This window comes from Peromyscus eremicus, chromosome 4, assembly GCF_949786415.1.
Source record: "Peromyscus eremicus chromosome 4, PerEre_H2_v1, whole genome shotgun sequence".
NCBI classification, from domain to species: domain Eukaryota; kingdom Metazoa; phylum Chordata; class Mammalia; order Rodentia; family Cricetidae; genus Peromyscus; species Peromyscus eremicus.
The window spans coordinates 57,005,305-57,029,052 of NC_081419.1; the positions used below are offsets into that span (position 1 = coordinate 57,005,305).

General features: G+C 42.2%; 1 protein-coding gene across 2 annotated transcripts in view; it reads left to right on the forward strand.

The window, feature by feature from the left end:
• The first annotated feature begins 12,259 nt into the window (after positions 1 to 12,259).
• The window catches only part of Ube2e3 (ubiquitin conjugating enzyme E2 E3), a 59,897-nt gene continuing 48,408 nt past the window's right edge, over positions 12,260 to 23,748 (forward strand). Inside the window, exons 1-3 of one of the 2 annotated variants that reach the window (XM_059260781.1) lie at positions 12,260 to 12,381; positions 13,471 to 13,692; positions 15,436 to 15,486. In XM_059260781.1, the coding sequence (XP_059116764.1) occupies positions 13,499 to 13,692; positions 15,436 to 15,486 (245 nt within the window). In that variant the 5' untranslated portion in view covers positions 12,260 to 12,381; positions 13,471 to 13,498. Of the gene's footprint in view, positions 12,382 to 12,930; positions 13,024 to 13,470; positions 13,693 to 15,435; positions 15,487 to 23,748 lie in introns of those variants that run through there. The other variant, XM_059260782.1, reaches the window with a different exon arrangement.

Genomic DNA, 23,748 nt, shown 5'->3' on the forward strand with positions numbered 1-23,748 from the left:
TCTCTCATACTGGCTTTGGTTATTTAGTGTTCACAATACTCAGTTGAGATGTGTTTATGAAATGCTATGGCTGGGAGTGTTGCAATGCTGATCATCCTTTGAAGTGTCTTGAACAGACATATGCCTGCTCTAGTAGCATTGACTGTGTATACACACACACATGCACATGCATACAGGAATGTCCTTTTTTTTTAAACAAATTTATTTATTTGTTTATTTTACATCCCAGCCAAAGTTTCCCCACCTTCTTCTCCTCCCAGTCCCTCCCCCCCAAACCCCCCTCTGTCCTAACCCCCAATCCACTCCTCCTTGGTTTCTTGTTTAGGAAAGGGCAGGTCTCTCATGAGTATCAACAAAACATGGCATATCAAGTTGCAGTAAGACTAAGCACCTCCCCATGTATTAAGGCTGGGCAAGGTGACCCAGTGTGAAGAATAGAATCCCAAGAGCCAGTAAAAGAGTCAGGACAGCCCCTGTTCCCATTGTTAGGAGTCTCAGAAGTGGACTAAGCTACCGAACTGTAACATATATGCAAAGTACCTAGGTCAGTCCCATGCAGGATCTCTGGTTGTCAGTTCAGTCTCTGTGAGCCCCTATGAGCCCAGGCTAGTCGATTTCAGTGAGTTTTCCTGTAGTGTCCTTGACCCCTCTGGACCCTGCAGTCCTTTCTCCCCCTCTTCTGCAGGGTTCCCTGAACTCTGCCTAGTGTTTGGCTGTGGGTCTGCCTCTGTTTCCATCAGTTGCTAGATGACATCTCTCTGATGACAGTTGGGCTAGCCACCAGTCTGGTCACAGGAGATGGGCAGCTCAGGATACATATCTGCTATTGCTAGGAGTCTCAGCTGGGGGCTGAATCCCTGTAGAGTCCTGGGAGATGTCCTTGTGCCAGATTTTTACCTGACCCTGAAATGTGCACCCCCCCCACTTCCAGTAGTCTGTTTTAGTACTCACTTCCTCCCACCTCCCGGCACAACCTGATCGCTCATGTTCCCATACCCACATGCCCTCAGTTCACTCACGAATCTCTTCTATTTCCCCTTCCCAAGGAGATCCAGATGTCCCCTGCCATGAACTAGTCTCTGAGTCTCTGTCTATATACATATGTATCTAAGCTCTTTTTTTCCTAGAGTAAGTACACTCCAATCTAGTCCTCAATCCAAAGATTATTTGCACTAGACCGGGTACAGGTTGCCTAGTGATGTTGGGAATTTCCCCCCAGACAACAGCTTCAAGGACTATTATTTTTATGTTCTCACAGTTTAATTCAACAAGCAGTGTTTTAGTTTCTTTAAAGAAAGAAAAAAAATTCATCCTTTTATAAATAGTATCTCACCCATATCAGATATATCTGAACATCTTGCTCCATTTATAAAATGAAGGTTCTACTTAATATTAAGATATTCCCAAATCTGATTTGTGGGGTTGTTTTTTAAAACACTGAAGAAACTATTAAATTTCAGCAATAAATGCTTTGTATTTAACACTTGGCTGTGTCTTCTAATATGGAAGTGACAGGGCACTAACATTTAATTTGTTACAATAATCACTCTGTAATCAACCCACAAGGACTTTTTTTTTTCTGTTAAACGTCATTGACCTACGTGTACCACCCCAGAAAGTCACATTTTTGAAGTAACTTCAGCTGTTTTCTCTTAATGGCAGTGGGGGAGCAGAGTGGAATGATTTGTACATTTGATTTAACAAACAGAATGATTTAGAATTTAGGTCAGCTTTATCACAGGCTAAAGGGAATAATAGCATGAGAGGAGAGACAAGAAAGGACATAGAGAAAGAGTAAAAGGCAGAGGCATTGGTAGAAAAATTGCCCAGGACTGCAATCATTTCCGGTTTTTTCTCCCCAAGAGCTTACTTACATGTTTCTTTCCCATTGAACAGTCTTTACCAACCTCACAATACAAAGGCCATCCAAAAGTCACCTTCCTTGGACTCCTGAAACCTTAGCACTTTAACTCTCTTCACTGGCTTTCTGCATCTCCAGTGGGTTCTAGGATGCTCCAATATTTTACTGTTGTGGGGCCAAGAACACTATGAATTACTTCGCCACCATCCTGTGGATCTCCCTCACTTGCAATATTACTTCTCTCTTCAGAAGTGAAAACGCATAGAAACCAAGAGTATGGCTGCTGAGGCCAGAAGCCATCATTTAATAGTCATGTGATGTGAGCAAGTTGTATTCTATGTGTGTGTGTGTGTGTGTGTGTGTGTGTGTGTGTGTGTGTGTGTGTTTCCTCATCTGCAACACTAATCGGTTTGAGTACCCGCCTCACTGGTTACTGAGAGAGAATATTTCACAAATTAGAATGGGCAGTGGAAAGGTAGTCCTTACCACACATGTGTGTGCTATATTTATTTTAGAAATGCTTCCTGAGAACCAACAGGATAGATGGCCTTGGTGATACAATGGTGATATAAGAGTGAATGAGAGCCCAGAATCTAAAGTAGCTCAGCCAAAAGGGAGGTTGTTCTCTACATTCAACTCTCCTTTAAAACGAGGGGCAACTTACCACAATGCAAGAAAAAAAAAAAAAAACCAGTGGCTGCTTTTTAACCATGTAATTATCCTAAGATAGAACTTGTTTCTCATCTGTTCCACCAGTGTTCAGCTCATTGGTGCTGTGTGTGTGTATGTGTGTGTGTGTGTGTGTGTGTGTGTGTGTGTGTGTGTGTATATGTGTGTGTGTGTGTGTTGAAGGACTTGTCACCTGTGTACAAAACTATTGTTTTCTCATTTGGTGAACACTCAGTATTTGTTGAATAAGCATATAAAATTGCCTTTTACATTTTATGCACTTCAGGGCAGTCGAAGTAGAATCCTTGGAGGCTACTTATTTCATACTGTGCAGATAAATGAAACTGCCATTGTTTATGATGCAGGAAGCTCTTGTTTGGGGACATTGAGGACCTCCTTTTTAAACTATCCTCTTGGATTATCAACCCTTTAGAGAAGAGCTGATAGTATAACTTTCGTTTGGTGCATATACTTTAGCATTGTGCTTTGTGCTTTTAAAAAAAATGCATGTATTGGGCTTGCTGAATGAATACAGTCTTACATATGCAAATAATTATATATTCTAAATACACTTTATGGCGATTTTTGTGTGTGCGGAAGCAAAGACCATAAGGTAAATCACAGACTTGTGATTTGTTTTTGAGACAAGGTCTCACGATGTGACCCAGGCTGTCCTCAAATTCATGATGCTCCTGCCTCACTCTTCCTAATGCTGAGCAAGTTGCCTTATATCTTTATCTTTATAGATGTGAATGACTCTGCCTGGCCATCACAGGCTTTTTAAAAGATTCTAATAACAAGGGGGAAACATCAAGCCACATCTTAAATCATTGGTAGCCTAATTTACAAAAGCACTGGTGTGTGTGTGTGTGTGTGTGTGTGTGTGTGTGTGTGTGTGTGTGTGAAGGCTACTAACCATGTGGATTAATTCAGTTTGTTCAACATGGCTTTATTTAAGCAAGAACATAATCACTGGTTTCCCAGAACCAGAAGGGACCTCCTCTCCCATTCTCCGTGCCCCAGTTTGTTGCACAGAACACTTACAAGGAAGAAGGGCTGGCTGGTGGGGCTCAGGCTTTTGGATTTCCAGTGGCAGGCCTGTTGGAGCTCAGCTCTGCATGCCAGAGGCCATCGAGCAGGCTCTCTCCTCCCCCATAGTCACTAGACTCATCACAGATGTTCCCAAGAGATCTCCAAGCCTTCCTCAGATGCTCGGCCCGGATGCCAGGTGCTCCTGAAAGTCTTATGGGGCAAGCAGCTCCTTTCTTCCACGGTTAGGGGTGACATCTAGAACTTGCTAACCAGATCTAGAATCTCTGTGGCTGCTTTCTGTGTGAGTGAGCATGATGCTGAGTAAAGAAACTTAGGCTAAATAAGTACAAGTTCTGAGCCTGGGATTGATTGAGGTTGATTGATTTTAACTTTAATTGACAGTATTTAAGCCTTATGATACACAAAACTTAATCTCATCCATGCAGATATTTTACTAAGCAGGTTAGGGAAGTTTTGCTGTACCATTATGTTTTTAGAAACAAAAGCAAATCTGTAGTTCGGTATTCATGTTCTGACTATGGGTCTATTAGAAGTGCTGTGAGAGCTGGGCGGTGGTGGTGCACGCCTTTAATCCCAGCACTTGGGAGGCAGAGCCAGGCGAATCTCTGTGAGTTCAAGGTCAGCCTGGGCTGCAGAGTGAAATCCAGGACAGGCACCAAAACGACACAGAGAAACCCTGTCTCGAAAAACCAAAACCAAACCAAAACAAAACAAAGTGCTGTGAGAAAAGGGGACTGCAGGCATTGTTTAGGAGGTTGGGGGCTCCCATGCTAAACACCCTTAACCTACTTGGGTATACACACCCACTGTCCTTTAATTTCTCACATACTTTCATCCTCTGTGTGCTTGACCCATGCTAACTTTTATTAAAATTATTTCAGGCTATGGAAAATATTATTTTCCTTATTATTATTCCATTTATTTTCTTCACTTGGCTTTGAGTATGAAGGTAACCTGTTCACCATTCAGGAGTAATTTACTAACTATTATATGCCAAGTATATATGGGCCCTGTCCTTATGCTGGTGGAGAGGTAGTAAAGAAATTATTATACAAATAAACTATGATAAAATTATGAAAACAGTCTGTTTTGAATGACTGTAACAGGACTGAGCTATGCTACCCTAACATAGAGGCTCTCCTGTTTACAGATAGAGATGAATAAAAACTTAGAAGAAATCGATGATGCCTTGGTGGCTATGATAAGTATAACAGTATGGGGATAGAATTCTGAAGTTTTTGTTTATTTTTGAAACATTTATCACTCCTTTATTTTCATTTCTCACTCTCAGCCTAGGCTAGCCTAGAACTTGGTATGTCTCCCAGGCTGGCCTTGAAATTGTGGCAATTCTCCTGCCTCAGCATTCCAAGTGCTGGAATTACTGCCACAAATCACCATGCCTGGCTTCCCAAGTTTTGTCTATTGTTCTGTTAGGAGTTACCTTTAGGAATCTAGGGAAGGTCATTTAGTACCTAAGATCCTTAACTTCCTTGGCTGAAAATATCTATTGTATCTAGTATGTCAACATTTTTTTTTTTTTGCATTTAAGTACTGGTACTAGGTAGTCAACTCTTTATGTGCTGAGTGTTATATGTTCTTATAGAACATTATTTATTACTTTTGTTTTAATCCACTGACATTACTCTGTGCTGTTCACTTTATACGAGTTACTTTGGGACAGAGAGAGATTAAAAACCATATGCACCTTGACATTTTTTAGGTATACCTTTGAAATCTTTCATGGGTCATTACAGGTATTTAGGATAGAACTCTTGGTATAGAGACATCCTCATTTAAATGATACTTTGTTATTCTGCCTTAGTTATAAAGCCATTCACAGGAAATGTAAGCATGCTTATATCAGATTAAACTACTTTATTTACAAATGAAAGAATATTGCTCCACTCTGAGTCTTTTCCAATTAGATACCATTTGTGCAATATAGACAAGGTAGCCAGAACCACAAGGAAACAGGCTCCTTAATCCAAAATAGTTCTTTGTGTATTTTCCTTAAATCTCTTTTATACATTTCCCCAGGCAATCACTGTGCATATAGTTATTTACTGAAGAAGAGACATACATTTATTCTGATTTTACATATGAGATACTGTAAAGTATCCTAGAAAAATCTACATATCAGTTTAAAAAGAATGATGCCCAACATCTCCAGTTAGTATTATCGAGTAGTCTATGAGCAGACCTTAGAGAAACTGACTTAGCCACACAAAGGAGTTGGTAACAATTATAATTATATTACTCACCATTTTACATTGACAAATCATTTTCCATCAAGTGAATGAACCATATTTTACTAAACCCTAGCTCTTACGTTGGACAATGTGAGTGGTTTTCGTATTTATAGAGAACAGATTACATGGGAACAAACACTGTCAGGCATGTGGCATTTGAAAACATTTTGTATTACTTCCTTAGGATAGATTTCCAGAAGCAAAATCACTAGGTTAAAGGGTATGAACATTTTTATGGCTTTGAAACTTACTGTCATATGGCTTTCCAAAAAGGTTATATCAATTTACCCTGCCATCAGTAACACAGAGAAAGGCCTACTCACAGGTACTTGGCATTATCGTTTTTTAGATTTGGGGTGCAAAAATGTACACTCTCATTTTACTATACATTCCAAATATTTTAAGGCAAGTATAAATACTTTTTGTATGCAGTTAGTAGATCTTGTTTCTACTTTTCTTTTAATTGTATGATGTTCTCATACTTTTATAGAGCTATGCAGCACTATGTGAGGCATGTATGAATCCCTTTTCACAGTGAAAACCATTTTTGCAGTTGACTGTTTAAACTTTGTGTGGATGTGCACATAAAGGCATGTTGAAGATTCATTATTTACCTACTTGAATACACATTTTCTCCTGTGTTGTTTGTTCTTCTACTGTTTCCTATGTTATAATTCTGCTCTACCTACAGTAAAAACCTCATTATTCTGATTTTTCCAAGAAGTGGCATTTTAAGAACCTTTTGTTGTTGTTTTTAGCCTTTCTTTTTTGAGACAAGGTATCACTTTGTAGCTCAGGCTGGCCTGGAATTCATGGGGATCCTCTCGTTTTAGCATTCAATTATAAATTTAATTTAGAGATATGTCTATATCATACATACATCAACATAAATTACAGATATGTGATACCAACTATCTCAAAGCAATTTGTTTCCATGTTGGCGAGTAGTTACCTCAACTCACTTTTAGTTCATTACACAATCCTTTCTGTTGTGACTTAGACGAAGTCGCCTATTAATTTAACTAGTTATTGTGCTTTTCATGGTTAAAAAAACGGTCTTTCAGTTTTTTTCTCTTATCAATTTTAATATTGATGAATTCTAAAACAGCCTGCCTGAATCTTCACATTTTAATTTAAGAACAGAACTTTAAAAACGTGAAAACAACATGTATTTACTAAGTTCATACCTGTATTGATTCATTCTTTGCCCCTCCCTTCTGGAAAGGTAGCATTTTCATTAAAGAACAGCAACAAGGAACGTAGTGGGGAAAGAGCTCATCCACGCCCATCACAAAAGACCTAACCTTGCAGAATACTCTTAGACGGTTTTGTCTTGGAAGTTGTGAAAGTATGGTCCATATCCACTGAACAATACTTGTTGTCTTTGTGCTAGCATGCCACTAGGCTCTTACGTCACAATGAGTAAGACAGACAAAATACTGCCTTTACTGACATTAGTTCAAAACCTGCTTTTGTATTTGTGCACATTCCTCATGAGCATCACTGACAGCAGCATGTCTCAAGGTATGTGTAAATCAGTATTGTAATCGTGTTCCTACAGTTGATCTTTTCACCTTTGCAGTGATGTTTCCCCTCACATTTATTAACAGATGCTTCCTTTTAACTATGTTTCTCCTCCTCCACTTCCTCTTTTTCCCTCACTCCTCCCTTCTTCTTTTGGTACAGGGTCTTGCTTCGTTGTCCAGACTAGCCATGAGCTTTCATCAATCCTTCTTTGCCTGCTCAGTGCAAGAGTCACTGTGTTTGGCAAGATGCATTTCTTCAAATGGAGAGATTTGGTTGAGGAGAATGAGTGTATTTAAGGTTTCTGTTAAAATCCCCAAACCAAGCTGAACGTGGTAGCATAGACCTCTTCACTCAGCACTCAGAAGCTGGTGGAGCTCTTTGAGTTCCAGACCACCTGGGCTGAGTACTAAGACCCGATAAAATTAAACCAAACCCTAGAAACCTCAAAACTTTTTCTAAAGAATTTACCAACTTTTATCACCTCTGAAGATGGACAAAGGGAATGTAAAAACTCGACTTGCCAGCACTTAATCTCTCACTTTCTTTTTCTAATTAAGAGGTATCTCAGTTTCGGGTTTTTGTCTTTGTGTCTGCTTTGCTTTCTTGAGAAAGCTTCTCAGTGTCTACCTGGCTGCACCGTTTCCTGAATGTGCGCCACCATGTCCTGGAAATTTCCTCCCTCTTCCCCATCCTTTTCCCATTCTTTTTCTTTTCTTTCCCTTCCTTTTTTCTTCCTACTTCTCCTTTTTCTTCCCTCTCCTCCTAGCCTTTCCTCTATCAGCCAGTTTAGTTGTTTCTTTTTCTAATTAAGTAAACTACGTTTCTTTAAAGTTTTTCCTGTTCGTGTCCTTTTCACTCCTTGAAGTACTTACGTTCCACGCATGTGAATTCTTTAAAGAGTCCTGTTGGTACTTAACTGCCCTCAGAATTATCTCAAAGAAATAAAGCAAGAAATGATCACTGTGTTCTAAAGCCAGTGAAGCCAAGCCCAGGCTTATAGAAGACTTTCAACCTTTCCATCTCAGCCCTGCAGCAGGTTTAACACAGTCCTGGAGAGGCCCCAGATGCTAAGCAACTCACTGGACTTTGCTTGTCCAGACTATGGCAGATACAGCCTTGGAAAGTGCCGCTGGGCTTGACCTGGCTTCCCAGTAATCAAACCCAGTTCATCGAACAGGGGTAGAAAGAAAAGTTTACAGCCTGAAGGATACAAGTGATTACAAAGTATCAGAAACAGCCAAAAAAGGGGAAGAGGGGAATATAGGAACACAGAGAAAAGTTAGAGTGAAAGGAAACAAAAACCCCACCCTAAATCCACAGAACAGATTAGTAAGTTTGTATTTTATTGTGTGTGTGTGTGTGTGTGTGTGTGTGTGTGTGTGTGTGTGTGTTAGGTTGTTGACCATGAGTTTAGCTTTGTTACATCTCACCCAAGGTTACACAATAACCCAACTTAGAAACTTTTTAAGCCACTAAAAAAATGATGGATGTGTAATTAATTAGGTAACACAGATCCAGTGGAAGGCCCATGGAAAAGCATCTCCCAAACTAAAGAGATGTGAGCCTTATCTGTTCTCATAACTAAAAACAGTCATGGGGTCACAGTATTTGATGGAAGAGGACCAGGAGTGATTACAGGAATGGTAATATCCACGGCAACTGGCTTCAGTATCAGAGCAATCTTTGCTCTTCCATCTGACCCTCTTAGCACTGTAAGAGGCTGGTAGGATCCCATACTAACAGGAGAGAGAGATGGAGTGGGAACAATCATCCTGTAGCTGATGTCTGCTTCTTGGTAGTATTTTGTGGCACCTTGTGGGGAAAATTACTATATTTTTAGGGGATAATTTGCATTAGATTAGACTTACATACCACCTGAAGTGGTTATTCATCACATTTCCCCAAATTCAAACACAGACATCACAAAAACAAACAGAAGAAAAATCAAGTGCAAAGCAGGGTGTCTTGTGAAGGAGGATTTCATGTTAACATTTTATAACTGAAGAGTTGCTCTATAACTAAAGAGTTGCTCCTGGGTCAGGGCGGGTGACATCACAGTACCTTGAAGGGCAGCTTAAAAAAGCACCTCAACAGCCCCGTTAGTAAAGTGAATGGAGGTAGCTGAGTCCTTAGTGTAGTGGTGGCAGGTACTTCTCTCTATCTAAACTTAAGATCTTTTCGTTGTTTAACAACGTGGGAAGAATTATTTGATACATGCCTGTTAAGTTCTATATTTTGGCTTTACTTTTGGCCGGTGCTAGGGATCAAACCCAGGCCCTTGAGCACGTGGGCAAGCACTCTATTATTGAACTGTATATCCCCAAACAGCTTTCAGATATTTTGCCAAGAACATTGTATTTTTTTTTTTTTTTTGGTATTTTCACCTGTATATTAAGGTCTAGTGATCCCTCCAGGCTCAGTCCAATATAACTTCTTTTGGTTCAAACCCATTGCCACTTTAACCACAATTCCATTGCACAAAGGTTGTCACACAATTGGATGCTCCTCTGCTTTGTACACAATTATTCTCACTCTCCACGGAGAGGCTGCTTCTGAACCACTGACGGTTTTTAACTGATAGTTAATAACGCTGCAATCTCATTTTCTAATTCCTGGAACAATAGTACTTCTTGATCTTTATCTATTTTCTTTCTGCCCAACCTCAAACTGAAGATTATAAGTGCATTCCCAATTGTTTTAGTATTTGGTAGTTCCTAAATACTCTGCTTGGGACTCCATGAATCCAAACACACCAAAGAGTCATGGAGTTGTGGTTAACCATTAGCCTTTGGGCCTCCAGGCTATTTCTAGGGTATCGAATTTCCCTCAGAAACTCACCTTTCACACACAACCCAATGCTGCAATCCCAACCATGCCCAATCTCCAAACTGGCTGTAATGTCCCATAATGAAAACTGGGTGTCTTCTCATTCAGATCCTGCCTACCTGTACCCTTTCGGTCAAATCAAAGTGTTGGGGTGTTGATTCACAAACAGATCACGATCCCACCGGACACAGGACTTTGTCAAAACTGGAATACCTTCCCTTCTTCCCGTCCAGGTGAACTTCAGTAATGGGGTCCTGTTCCCGACATGGAACTCCTGGCAGGAAGCGAGGAGACTCGGCTTTGCACACATAAATTGTGAAAGAAATTTGTGTCTAGCATATACCAGCATATAGCCCCTTTATGTAAGCTCACCCAACGTGTGTCTTTGGAAAGTTACACATGACTTACAGTTTTGAGTATCTCTCTATTGGAAGAAAAATAGTGTGTTGGCTCACTCATTTTTTTTTTTTTTTCTTTCTCTGAACATTGGCTCATCTCTCACACGGCTCTGCCATTCTTGCTTCTATGAACTTCTTCTCCCAGCACCCCTGCCCCTGGACACTTGTGGGAGAGGAATGCACAAATTCCTTTGAGGTTCCATCATTGGAACACGTTCTCAGAAGCTGCAAACAGGAAGTTTTTGTACTCCTATTTTGTGCTTGGGGCAAAACTGGCCTCCAGTTAAGGATTGCAAAAAGAAACGCAAAAGTCATGCAACCTTCGTGATCCCTTATCTAAAACTTTTTTTTATGAGGACACTGCCATAGATCCACCCAAGGCAGAACTGGTGTCTCACGTGCAAGGCAGAGCCCCGCCGGCCAGAAATGTCAGGTGATAGCCCCCCCCCCCCCCCAAACTGCCTCACTCCACTTTTCCCATCTTGAGCGGGACATTTCCAAAACAGTTCGGGATTTCTAAGTTTTCAAAGCGTCCAGGGGGGCAGTCCCCTTTGGCAGGGACACTGCAGAATGGGAGCCAGAGAGGAGCTGAGGTCGGTCCCCGGGGTCGCAAAAATCCTCTCCACCTCCCTGAGAGCCCAGGGCTTCACCTTGCCTCTCCCTTCAGCTCACGGAGGGGCCAGCAGCAGCTCTCCTGCGCCTGACTTGCTTGGCCTCCTCCATAACACACCATTCATTGGGTTGCTTCTCGGGGCACCAGGGAAGCCCCAGGCACGCGCCAGGGCCCTGGCTCAGGTACGGGGATCCCCTGGCAACCCCGGGGTGGAGGGGGGGGGAAGCCCTAGCCTCAGGGGCGGGTAGTCCAATGGACAGCGTTGACCTCACCCCCCCCAGCCCCCACCCCCCACCCCCCACCCCCCGGAGGCGGGCCCAGGCCGGAAGCCACCCGCGGCCCCGCGAGACCGCGCCCCCGCCGCCTCCTCCTCCTCCTCCTCCTCCTCCTCCTCCTCCTCCTCCTCCTCCTCCTCCCGTACAAGCTCGGCGGCCAAGGGCGCTGGGGCCAGCCCGCCGGTCCCCGCCGCGCTCTTTGTCCCGGCCGCGCGCGGGCGGACGCGTGCGCATCTGCACCCCACCCCTCCCGTGCCCCCCCCCACCCCGGGTGGAAAGGAGGCGCGGCGAGGACGCGCGCGCGCGCGGGGGCGCGCACGAGCAGCTCGCTCCCCCCCCTCCCTCCTCCGCCAGGCCGGCGGCGAGCACGCGCACCGCCGCCACCGCCGCCGCGCCCGCCCCTCCCCCGCCCGCCCGCCCCTCCCCCGCCCGCCCGCTCGCCCGCCCGCTCGCTCGGAACTTGCTGACTGCGCGGCCGGGAGGAGCCGAGCCGAGCCGAGCCGAGCCGGGGCGGCGGGAGGCTACGCGCGCGCGCGCGCGGGGGGTGGGGGGGGAAACTCCCGCGTCCCTGCCGAGCTCGGCCGGCGGCGGCAGCGGCGGCGGCGGCGGCGGCGGCGGAGAGCGCCCACCCCACCGTGGCTCCCCGGAGCGCGGGGCGGCGCCACCCTCCGGCCGCAGCGCGGCACTGCACGGCCGCCTGCGACTTTCGATGTTCCACACTCCCGGGCCGGAGCCTCGGCGGCGGCTTTTTTTTTTTTTTTTTCCCGGCCCCCCCCCCCTCCCTCCTCGGTCGTCTCTCTCTCCCCCCCCCCCCCCCACTAGCTGCCTCCATTTCCTCAAGGAAGGCTCCTCGGCGCTCTCCCTCCCCCACAGCGTAGCGGCGCACGAGCGGGCCGGGCGGGCGGCCGAGGTAAGGGCGGCGGGGCCGGGGCCCGCGTGGGGGGCGGCGGGGGCGGGGGCGGCAGCTTTGTTCGCGCCGGTCGGGCGCCGCGCTCCTCAGTCAGCCGCGCTCGTCCGTCAGCGGCGCGGGCCGGCGGCTCCCGCATCCCCCGGCGGGCGGGCGGGCGCAGTGGCGCGGTCCCCTGCGCGGCCCTCCCCACAAAGGACCGCGGAGCTGCGTGGCCCCGGCGCTCGCCCCGGGGCGGGCCGCGCCAATTTGTTGCACTTCTGGGGGTGGTGGGGTGAGGGGGGGGAGGGCTTTTGTTTGTTTGTTTGTTTTGCCCTCGGGCTTTTGGCCGCTTTGCGGATTTTTTTTTTTTTTTTTTTTTTTTTTTTTGACAAAATGTCGGTCGGTGAGGGAGGAATCGAGCGGGGAACGTCGGTGGCACCGGGAGCTTTGCAGAAGGTGCTGTTCGGATCCTGCCCTTCCCCGGGTGGCAGCTCCGGCTTGGCCGGGTGAATCGTCGCCGCTGGCCGTGGGGACGGCTTGTGGGGCGGCTGCCAGTTGATTTTTTTTCTTTTTTTTTTTTTTAATTGGAGTGCTGTGTTCTAAGGCTTTCGGTGCGCACGGGAGGACCCGCCACCGTAAATAAGCATATGGGCGACTAACAGGGTATGTTTCCCTCTGGGAAGGAGGATTGGGTAGCTCAGACCGGTGTCAGCCTGTAAATATTTAGACGATATTAGTGACTTCTGAACATTCTCCGCGAGATCTGTTATTTACAGTTGTCATATGTTATTAATGCCCGTTGCCCAAGTTCCCTGGCAAATCTGTTTCATGCCTCCTGAGAAAGTAGACAATTGATAGATTGTCTAAGGGATGGGGGAAAAATGTGAGTGGGTTTTCTAGCTTGAGTTTGGTAAATCTCTCAACGCCTGTGTTGTGAGACACATCAGCCTCCCTGTAACCTTGCTGCACCTTAAGTATGGGGACTTCCGAATCTTTCCAATTAAATGCTCTCATAGGTGCTTACTGAGGAAAGAGCGTGCTGCTGGGTGATGATGATTATTATTATTATTTTAGGATTGAACATTTCTCTACCATCCCTTCTCTCCTTAGAAGTTTTCCCAGAGATAACTTCACCAAGATGTCCAGTGATAGGCAAAGGTCGGATGATGAGAGCCCCAGCACCAGCAGTGGCAGTTCAGATGCGGACCAGCGAGACCCTGCAGCTCCAGAGCCTGAGGAACAGGAAGAAAGAAAACCTTCTGCTACCCAGCAGAAGAAAAACACCAAACTTTCTAGCAAAACGACTGCTAAGCTATCCACTAGTGCTAAAAGGTAATGTCCGCAAGGCGGGACGCAGGTGGTCAGGGTGCCTTGTGTCCCGCCGGGTGGTTCTGTTGGTCTAACAGCAGTGGCAATGGTTCAGAAATACTTCTCCATCAAATGCATTTGGACTTGAATGAGCTGTCATTCTGTATGTGGTCTAGCAGCAACCTTCCTACTACAACTGTTGCCCTGAAAGCCAAGTGGACTTTGTTCTGTACTACGGTCCCTGGAGGAGTTGTCTCCAGCAGAGCTGAGGCTGGCTCTGACAGATGAAGGAGCTGGCAAGGAAAATTTGGTGAACCCAAATTAGATGGTACATTGGAGACGTTTCCTTTTGTGAGTCATGCTTGAGTGAAATGGACCGTTCTAGAGATCGGCAGTGCCTCACTCCGTAAAATTGAATGGTTAGAAATGATAATATTTACTAGAAAATTGGTGAATACCAGACTCGGTCATATTGGGAAAAGTAGATCTTACGGTGTGCTTTAAATTGGCCCACTGTTTGGAGGAACAAGACTCTTAAGTCTCCTGGCACAGGTGTAACTGTGGATAAATTATTGTATCCCTCCTCTTGGTGAGGGCAGATACAACTGAAAAGTAGCCAGTTCCAGCTTCAGATGCCACCCACCCGGTGACGGCAAATGTCACTGCCCTTCCTCCTCTTCACTCTTCAAACTTGTGGGTATGTTTGACAGGTTAACTCGGCAGCAGGGGAAGCATCACTGAGTCAACCTTACAGATCAGTTTTCTGTTGACTTTTATATTCTGGGATGACAGAAAAAAATTCTGCCAGGGGGACTGTGAGTGGAAAGAGTGTTGGGATATCTAGAGAAACAAGCAATTAAAAATGAAATGTGCTCACAACATTACCCAGGACAGGTGTTTTGTTGATTTTTTTTTTATTGGTCATAAATGAAGGAAGAAAAATGTAAAAACTGATCAGATATTATGTTATTGATTCAAACTCTTTGTGTGGATTTTAACTCTAATCAAATGCTAACAGCTTTAGAATATTTTACTGACCAGGAACAGTCTTTGAAATAATCTAAAGTGCTCAGTTTGCTGTAATGTTGTGGAGGGACGTATTAAACATGTCTGAAGTTTGGAAAACATCCTCATTTTGAAGAATATCAGCGTTACCTTTCGCCTATAACTTGAGCTTATATATTTATCTTCTTCCCCACTACAAATTTGTAAATCTAAAAACCAGAGACGACAGTCCTCGTTAATGTGAGTGCCAATTTGAAATTTCTCATTGGCAAAGATGTTTATAAATTTTAAACTTTTCTGACAGATAAAAAAATGTTGCCAAAACTGTTAATGTGCTCTTGTAGCAGCCTATTAATTTTTAGCTCAGTAAAAAGTGACTTGAAATCCTTGTCCAATTCTCTGGTGTTCTCCCTCCTCCCTTTGTGTCTCATTTGCATATAAGCTTGAAAAGAGAATTTCCTTGGTAAAAAGTGTGTTTTCATAGATGATATATCCTTCACTTAGTAGTCAGAAAGGACTATTGCCCAAATCAGGTGTAAGTGACACACTTATTTACAGGAGCACGTGAGAAAAAGAGCTGCAAAGTTTCTGCTCAGGGATTTGGGTTATGCCTCTGAGAACAAAGAGGAAGCAGCCATGTTAGCATTACTGAAGGCAAAGCCAGCCTTGCATTTAACTGCATGGTGGTAGAGGGCAGTGTGATTCCCGGTTATTCTGTGGACTGCCTCAGAGCCTTTTTGTTTGTTCTCATTTCACTGACAGAATTCAGAAGGAGCTAGCTGAAATCACCCTTGATCCTCCTCCCAACTGCAGGTAAGAAACACGTTTTGTTTGCATTCCGAGTTGTGGAAAAATATTGAGAAATGAATGGTCTTGCCTGGATAGATGTGCAGCCGAAGAAGCTGGCTTCATTTGTTAGTGCACTCTTTTGAAGTGCACGAAACTGAAAATTAATTAAATGAAAATAGGAGAGAAGATATTCTCTAGCGTGGATCCATCGTGAACTTGCAAACACAGGCTTTTGGCTTCTGAAATTAGTGTGGATGGTGTTGGTTTTGCTTGTATGTCTGTGGAGCATTTTTGTTCACAACTGTGTTTCAGTGATTTCTAAAATTTTCAGCTTTACAGAGCCGTTTGTGTGCAATCTGAACTGACCTTCCAGATTTAGAAATTGCTGAATGCAGGGTTAGAAGATGGAAGTGCAGCAGTAAACAAGAGTGCAGTCGTTTCTGTTGGATTTCTTAGTCACTCGCCTTAAGGAAAAATGTTAGGTGCTAAACTAATAGTTTGAGTGTTGTTTTCCGGAGGGTGCATTGTTGGAATTATTTATATTTTAAGCAATTATCCTAATTACTCGAAAGTTCTTATAAGTAGAAAGTAAATTGTAATTGTGGAAAGAATTTCACTGGAACCCGGGTAGAATAATTTAGGATTGTTGTGTTTAATAATGTTAAGATGCATCAAAAGTAGCCAGTGACATTTTTTCTCAGTTTTTTCTATTTCGTCTTATACACTATACTTTTAATTTTGAACAGTGATTATATGGCTTATGAAATGTATCAAATTTAGAGATAAATTGAAATAATTTGCATAGAGACAGATGCTTATGATTGAGAGTGTCTGGTGCAGTTGTGGCCATGTTATAATTTTGTAGAAAAATGCTTTAGCGTTTAATCTGTTTCTGCTACAAATCCTGTGTTTGCTTGTGTTGATCAGACACACCTCTGAAGTTAGCTATAGACACAAATGTAATAATTGACCTCTTACTGTATACATTAATTAGATCTGTTGATAAGATGATCTGATTCTGAATTTAATAGTTTTGCGTATTAAAAGTAGGTATGTCCAACCAAACTATTAACGTAGGAGGTTATGCTATCCAATACAGGAGCCACTAGTTCAAAATGACATGTTAAAAGTGTGACATATGCCCTGCTTTTAAAAGCTTAGCAGAGCATAAAATTTTGCTGTTAAATGTTGAAGTGATAATATTATGATTATGTTTAATAAATGTTATTAAAATTATTTTCACTTTTTCCCATTTAGTTTAGTTACAGGAAATTTACAAGTAATTATGAGTGAGTAATGTCATATTTTTGCTGCTTTAAAAATAAGTTGAAGTATCTGTCCAGCCTCCCAAATGGTGTGTCTAATCTGTGTTCATTTAAGAAGGTCAAGTTAAGTTTGCTCTCTGAATCATTTAATTTTCAATATGTATACTTATTTTTCCCATTATAAGAGATGTAAAGTTCAGTATAAAACTCAGGTATTTAAAAGTTGCATGTAGGAGCAAATATTTTAAAAGGTGGTTGACTTTTCTGCAAATAGCACGATCCAGGAGACAGGAATAATCTACGGAATGTGGTAGACATGTGTTGATTGCCCTCAGAGCAGTGTGGCAGTGGTGAAGGAACCAACTTTTACATTAAACCCTGGAATGTTTCCACAAGGTCACTGAGAATTATTTTAGAGGAAATAGACACTTTCTATGGGGCAGAGAGTTTGATTTGTTTTGAGTTTTTCCTCTGTACCGGTCTCTAAGATAGTGCTTAGCATTTGGCTCTTAGACTAGTGGGCTAGTGAGACTTAGAACATGCTTGTGCACAGCTGTTTGCCTGTTTTCCCTTGCTGCCCTTGATAACTGTCAACTATTACAGGTGACGTCTTTCAGGTCTCTATTTCTTTAGCATCTGTATTTCTTTGAAGCTGCATAAGTAATTAGAAAAAAAGTGGGCATTGTAAATTGTTTCCTGGCACTTCGAAGTCAAGCTTTCTTCTCTTGTATATCTTACATGTAAAAAGACCAGAATCTTGGGCATGTCTAATTCTGTGTGACAGGTCTACTCCTTATCTAGGGTAGAAACTTGGTAGATTGACTGTTTAGTGCAGGAAGTATAGAATTTTGACAGACAAGCCTAAATTTGCATTGTGTTTTTTCTGCCTTCATATCAGATCTGGGAAAGAACACCACAGTGTTCTTTAAATTCGTAAGTGTTTAAAATGTTTCTTATAAGACTGTGGAGATTGTATACTTTAAATTTAATCTTTATTTAGGCTACCATTAAAAATGAAATTCTATATTCATAAGTACATTTAAGATATGTGGGTTTATATTGTCTGAAATGTAAAAAACCCAATGCTTTTGACTTTTCGTGTATACTTTTGACTTGTTGGTATATAGTTATTTAATCAGAATACTATTATGGATGTGAATTTTATTTTTTACAAGCTTGTCAAAGTATGACAGATTTAATTCTTCCTTGGGGCAGAAATGTAAAGTATAGCTGTGTATCTCAGAAAAAAGGTTGAAAAATCCAGGAAAATTCAGAAATAAAGCCAAATTACTTGGACCAGGAAGAATTTTCTTAAGTTTCTTCTTTTGATTAGCATTCTTACCTTAGGTCTAATCACCCAGAGTGATCAGGTGTTGAATTGGTTGTTAAATTGTGTGCCCTTAAGTAAGATTCATTGTGGTTTGGTAGATTTTTCTTTTCTTTTTTCTGGTACTGAAAACTTTGATAAAGATGTTATCTCCAATGATTTGACTATATTTCAGTTCTGGAATTATGAGGTGCTGCTGCCCACAGGCAGGATAGGACTTCCTTCTCATTTAAGTCTCTTTGGAAACACCCTCCCAGATATGCCCAGAGGGTCATCTCCTAGGTGATTTCAAATGCAGCAGGTTGCTCACGAAGATTAGCCACCACAGATACAGTGTTTATTTATTGGTTTAAATTTATAGTCTTGCCATCCAGGCCTCAGATTAAGCTATAAATAATTGATATGCTAGTAAAGTTGAAAGAAAATTGTATAGGCATTGCTCTGCTTTTAGAGAAACCTGTTGACATGACCATGGAGTGATGTGCTAACAGGGCGACCTCATCTTACAGGCACCACTTGTAGAGAGTGCTTGTTTAGAAAGGTGCTGTTTCTAACTTAGTCCCCAATTTCTCTGTATGTATAAACAAGTACAAATGCATGCTTCTAAAATACTCTTTAACGTTCTTAAGCTGAATCTGTTATGATGCAGACATTTAGGGTATTGGTAGATAGTTTTTGGATGTGGGAAATGCTTTATTTGGGGGAGATATTAATAATGATATATTTCAGATAAAACCTAAAATCAGGTGCTTACAAATGTTGACAGCTTACCCCTGAAGAAACGTAAGCCTGGAAGCCTGAGTTCTAAATGAGAATCTGGTAACTGCTCCTTGTTCATAAGCTCAGTTGGGGATTTTCTTCTACCGTCTTCTGGGTGTTGCTGAAACTGTTTTTTATGGTAGATCAGACCCTTGCTACGGACAGGGTGACCTGTAGTCTGCATCCCGGGTAGAATTGTGGGAAGTGCAGAGTGTTGTGTCCCTCTCCCTTTGCCCTGCTCCATCTTCTCCCAGAGGTGTGGAATTAGAACCTCGATTGTAACAAGACTGGAAGATGAGTTTGCTAAGGTTTGGAAAGTCCTAGTGTAGAAATAAGACTGTCTGGGTTCAGATCCTTGCTCTGCTTCTTATCAGAGTGTCCCTCCCATTCTGATTATTGACTTATGCTGTAGTTTTAGCCTTCTATTTTCTCAGTTCTAAACTGCGAAATTCCAGGAAAATACTTATTTTGTATATGTTTGTCCTTATTTCAGTTGTGGTGATATTTCTAATATAATTCTGTTACCATTATTACTTGATTATAAGAGAAATCCCAAACTGACCTACTCTGGTGATCGGATGGCCAAACACCCTAACTGTTGTGGTGGAACTCTCCATCCAATGACTGATGGAAGTGGATGCAGAGATCCACAGCCAGGCCCCAGGTAGAGCTCTGGGGTGAGAAAGAGGAGGGATTATATGAGCAAGAATTGTTGAGACCATGATTGGAAAAAGCACAGGGACAGATAGCCAAACTAGTGGAAACACTTGAGCTATGAACCAATAGCTGAGGAGCCCCCAATTGGATCAGGCCCTCTGGATAAGTGAGACAGTTGATTAACTTGAACTGTTTGGGAGGCCCCCACCCAGGCAGTGGGACTGGGACCTGTCCTTAGTGCATGAGCTGGCTGTTTGGAGGAGCCTGGGGCCTATGCAGGGACACTTTGCTCAGCCTGGGTGAAGGGAGGAGGGGACTGGACCTGCCTGGACTGAATCTACGAGGCTGAGCTGAATCCTCAGGGGAGTCCTTGCCCTGGAGGAGATGGGAATGGGGGGAGGGTGGGGGGGGTGCCGCGGGAGGAGGAAGGACAGGGGAATCTGTGGCTGATATGTAAAATTAAATTATAAAATAAAAAAAAGAAATTGATTTTCACAGTAATCTTTCTTTTTGTATATAAATCTATAGGAGAAGAAATTGAGACTGTTTTTAAGACTAAAGACTCACACCCCACCCCACCCCACCCCCGCCCGCCCACCCAGAGAAGTAACTGAAAACAGTAACTCCTCAAAGGTCATAGTTTTATTAGGATCTGTTAACACTCAGTTCAAATGATTTCAGAAAGTATGTGGGAACAATAAGTACTTTTAAAAAGTTACATGCTGCAAATTATGTTCTTCTCTGTATGCAACTGTTTGATACCTTATTCCTTACTCTCAGCTTGAATGTGATGCTGTAATTTGCTTGGACGTTCAGATTGTTGAGAAGGCAGAACTTGACTTTTTGCTTTTTACAAATACGAGAGAAAAACAAAACCAGGCACAGGTTTAGAGAATAGAATATGATTATTGTCCTTCTTCCCATGTCTTTCAACAGGGAAGTATGTTTGGCCATTTTACTGGATGCCTAGATACTAGAGGATGAACTGTATTAAATTTTTTAGCTTTTCTTCTTGATCAGTGGTTTTGTACTGGGCAGCACGCCTATCACTCATGTTGGGGATAGTTGCCAATGCCCAGAGACATCACTGTTCTTGAGAATTGGAAAAGGAGGCCACTAGATTTAGTGGGTAGAAGTCAGAGATGCTGCCGTATCCCCTGTAAAACATAAGAGAACTTCTCCACCCCAAAGAATTATCAGAACAAAAGCATCAGTAAGGCTGGGAGGAACATTGTAGACACTTGATCCTGTCCTCTGCCTCTTAGATCAGTGGATAGTTTGCTTTTGACTATTCTCCTGGTGATGTCAGCTTTAATGCATTCACCTGTGCTTCTCTCCTAACAAGTTCCCATCTCTTGCCAGTCCTCTGTTGGAGTTTACATGTGTCTTATATTATGATGTATGAAGCCACAGGAATTGGTACTCTGATTACCTGCTAAATTACAGCTTTTTAACTCAGAAATGCTTTCAGCAGTGTTTCTTTTAGGTCTTGTAACTGTTAATAGTACCATTGGCATGGTATGCTTTCGGCTGATTCTATCTATGGTGTTCTAAGGACTGTTAAGGTAACATAATGGAGAAGTATGCAGGGCCAGAGATAAGGGGTCAGTGGTAGAGTGCTTGCTTAGCATGTGTGAGGCCCTAAATTGAATTCTCAGTACCACAAACCAAAACAGGAAAAAAATACCATTGATGAATCATCAAAGTTCAGTTTTAAACTAACTGAATTACACACTAGTAAGAAAGCCATGCTCTTCATCTTCTTTTTGTTTTCATTATTAAAATACTAGCCTGCCAGGTTGCCATACTATTGCCTCAGTTTCAGATTCCTTTATTTCAAACTTTTGAGTCCAGGTATGTTTCAGGATGTATGAGCTGTCAGGTTTTGGAAAAGTTACATTATGTGATCATTGTGTGTTATGTATATTTGCTACAGCATTCTGTAACCACAATATGAATATTTCTACACTAAAGACATTGTGAATATTCATACTAAGTGGAATGTGTAGAGACAATAAGTCATTTAAGATTAGCTCATAATTTGGTTTTGCTACCAAATTATTTTGTGCCAACCTTACTATAAACTTTGGGTCTTCAGAGCTCTTGGGAGCCAGCCCGTGTGGCCTGGTCCAGCCTCTGCTCATACAGTGGTAGTCATAGCCCCCACCAGTGAAAGGTTTTTCAGTCTCTTTGCTTCTCTTTCACCTGTTCCTGAGGAGCGGATTCCAGTTTCTTGGTTGTTAGTTTTGGATCAGAGCTTTTTTTTTTTTTTTTTTTTTTTAACATCATGTGTATTTACTAGGAAAAAAATTAGATTGTTGGTTTAGAGTTCTTTACTCTTAAAGTGAAATTGTGTCTGTTTCCTTTTTAAAGTTCTGTATATATTGGATTATTTTCCCACTTTGCTTTCAAAATACTTTCTTTTAATTTTTCTGTTCATTCTAGTATACAAAATTACACAGAAAAGATGTCCTTTAACACACACAAGATGAGCCATTTTCAAATATGTATTGTCTTGAAGCATTTAAGTGCAATTAGGCTGTAAGAAGAAACATCAAATTCTAGTAGCTGTGCTGTGATTACAGAGAGGCTTCCAGGAGTTACTGGCTCTGCACATAAAGGTGTATTTCTTCTTCGAGAGACAACGGTGCGGGTCCAGGGACGCTTCTGTGAAGCTCTTCCTCTGCAAATTCAGATCCATGCTTCTGTCTTATAGCTCTGCCACTTGGAACAAGTGGAGTCGAGAGAATTGAAGCTGTCATGTGCCAGATTTAAGGCTTTGGTTTGGAAATAAGACACAAATGGGACTGAGAAATGTGAGGGAGTTCAGGAGCATTTCATGAGAAACCAAAACATACTGCCACAAAAACATATACTCGATGGGTAGATGACTTTCATTCTCTCCAAGAGCAAAGAGGGAATACTTGAGAAGCAGCTTGGTATTGCAGGATGCTTCTCAGCTCAATAACTTACTAATACACTGTTTTGTTTGAATTATAAAAAGTGGATGGATGTCTCTTTGGGTTTAAATTTAAAAAGTAAAACTAAGAGTTGTTGAGGAATCTAGAAGTTGTAGTACATGTACTTGAGAGAATCAGGCATAAGTCTCAGTTCACTTCAGGTTTGAAGTAAGCAAACTCTTACTTTTTTTTTCTCTCTCAAACAACACTGTTGAAAAATCTGATGGTTCAGAGCTCGTGGGTCTTTAAGTGTGTGTTTAGGGGAAGTGTATTCTTTTGTCTTGCACCTCTACGAAAGTATCCAAAATGTTGGATTGTATGGTTTTAGAATCTGGCCCCAAGTAAGGTTCAAGTAGTTGGGAGAAAAAGAGAGCTGCTTTCATTAGCTTAGGGATGCTGGCTTTCCTCTTTTTGGGGAGGGAAGTGTCATTCTGAAGAATTTTGTTCCCAGGAAGCATTTCCAGGGTTGCCCGCTCTCTGCTCTTCTCTCCTTGTAAGCACAGAGGTAAAGAGTTGAATGCGTTCATAATGGAAAAAATAAGCTTTTGTTTTCTGCTTTGTAGTCTCTTGTGTATGCCTTTCTTGTGGACAAATGATAAATCTACATTTTTCTTTGGGTTATTATGAAAGCAGTCCATTTTTATGGATTGCTTTGAACTTGATAAAAAGCTCTGTGCAGTTAAGAATTTGTGTGCTTTATTGGGGAAAGCTACCAGGCACACAAGATTTTAAGGGAAGGTTAAAGCTAATAGCAGCATGAACATGCATGTAAATCTTCTAATACTGGTACCAGATCCAGGTTTTTACAGCTGTTGGCTTTTTATTAGATTCCTCATAATTTTGTTTTCAGTAGTGTCACCGTTTTTTAAACTTGTTTCTCCTAAATATGATTTTATACAGAAATTGTTCTCAGATATTTTATGGGGATTTTTTCCCCTAATATGTCTCTAGGAGCTGGTCTTTTTAGCAAAATTGATATAATGTTCTCAAAGTGACAAACCAGGTTTATAGAGCTTTGTCACTCAACTCTGTACCTTGCAGTTTGTTTAGATGCTGATTTAAAATTACATTCCAACTTTGAGGTCTTATCTCTTAACGTCTTAGAAGTTTATAAGAGTCTATAAGTAAACAACTCAGCCTTATTTATGGCACCTGTGGTGCTCAGTTGTGATTAAAAGTAGTATCACTAATAATGGTTAAGCTTAGTGTTTCTAAACTTTAAAGATCTGGTCCTCTGTTTGGCTTTTACTGTGTATAATAATTGTTTTAGTTTTATGGCTTTTTGTAACAAAACTTTGGAAAGAATTGGAAGGAATCA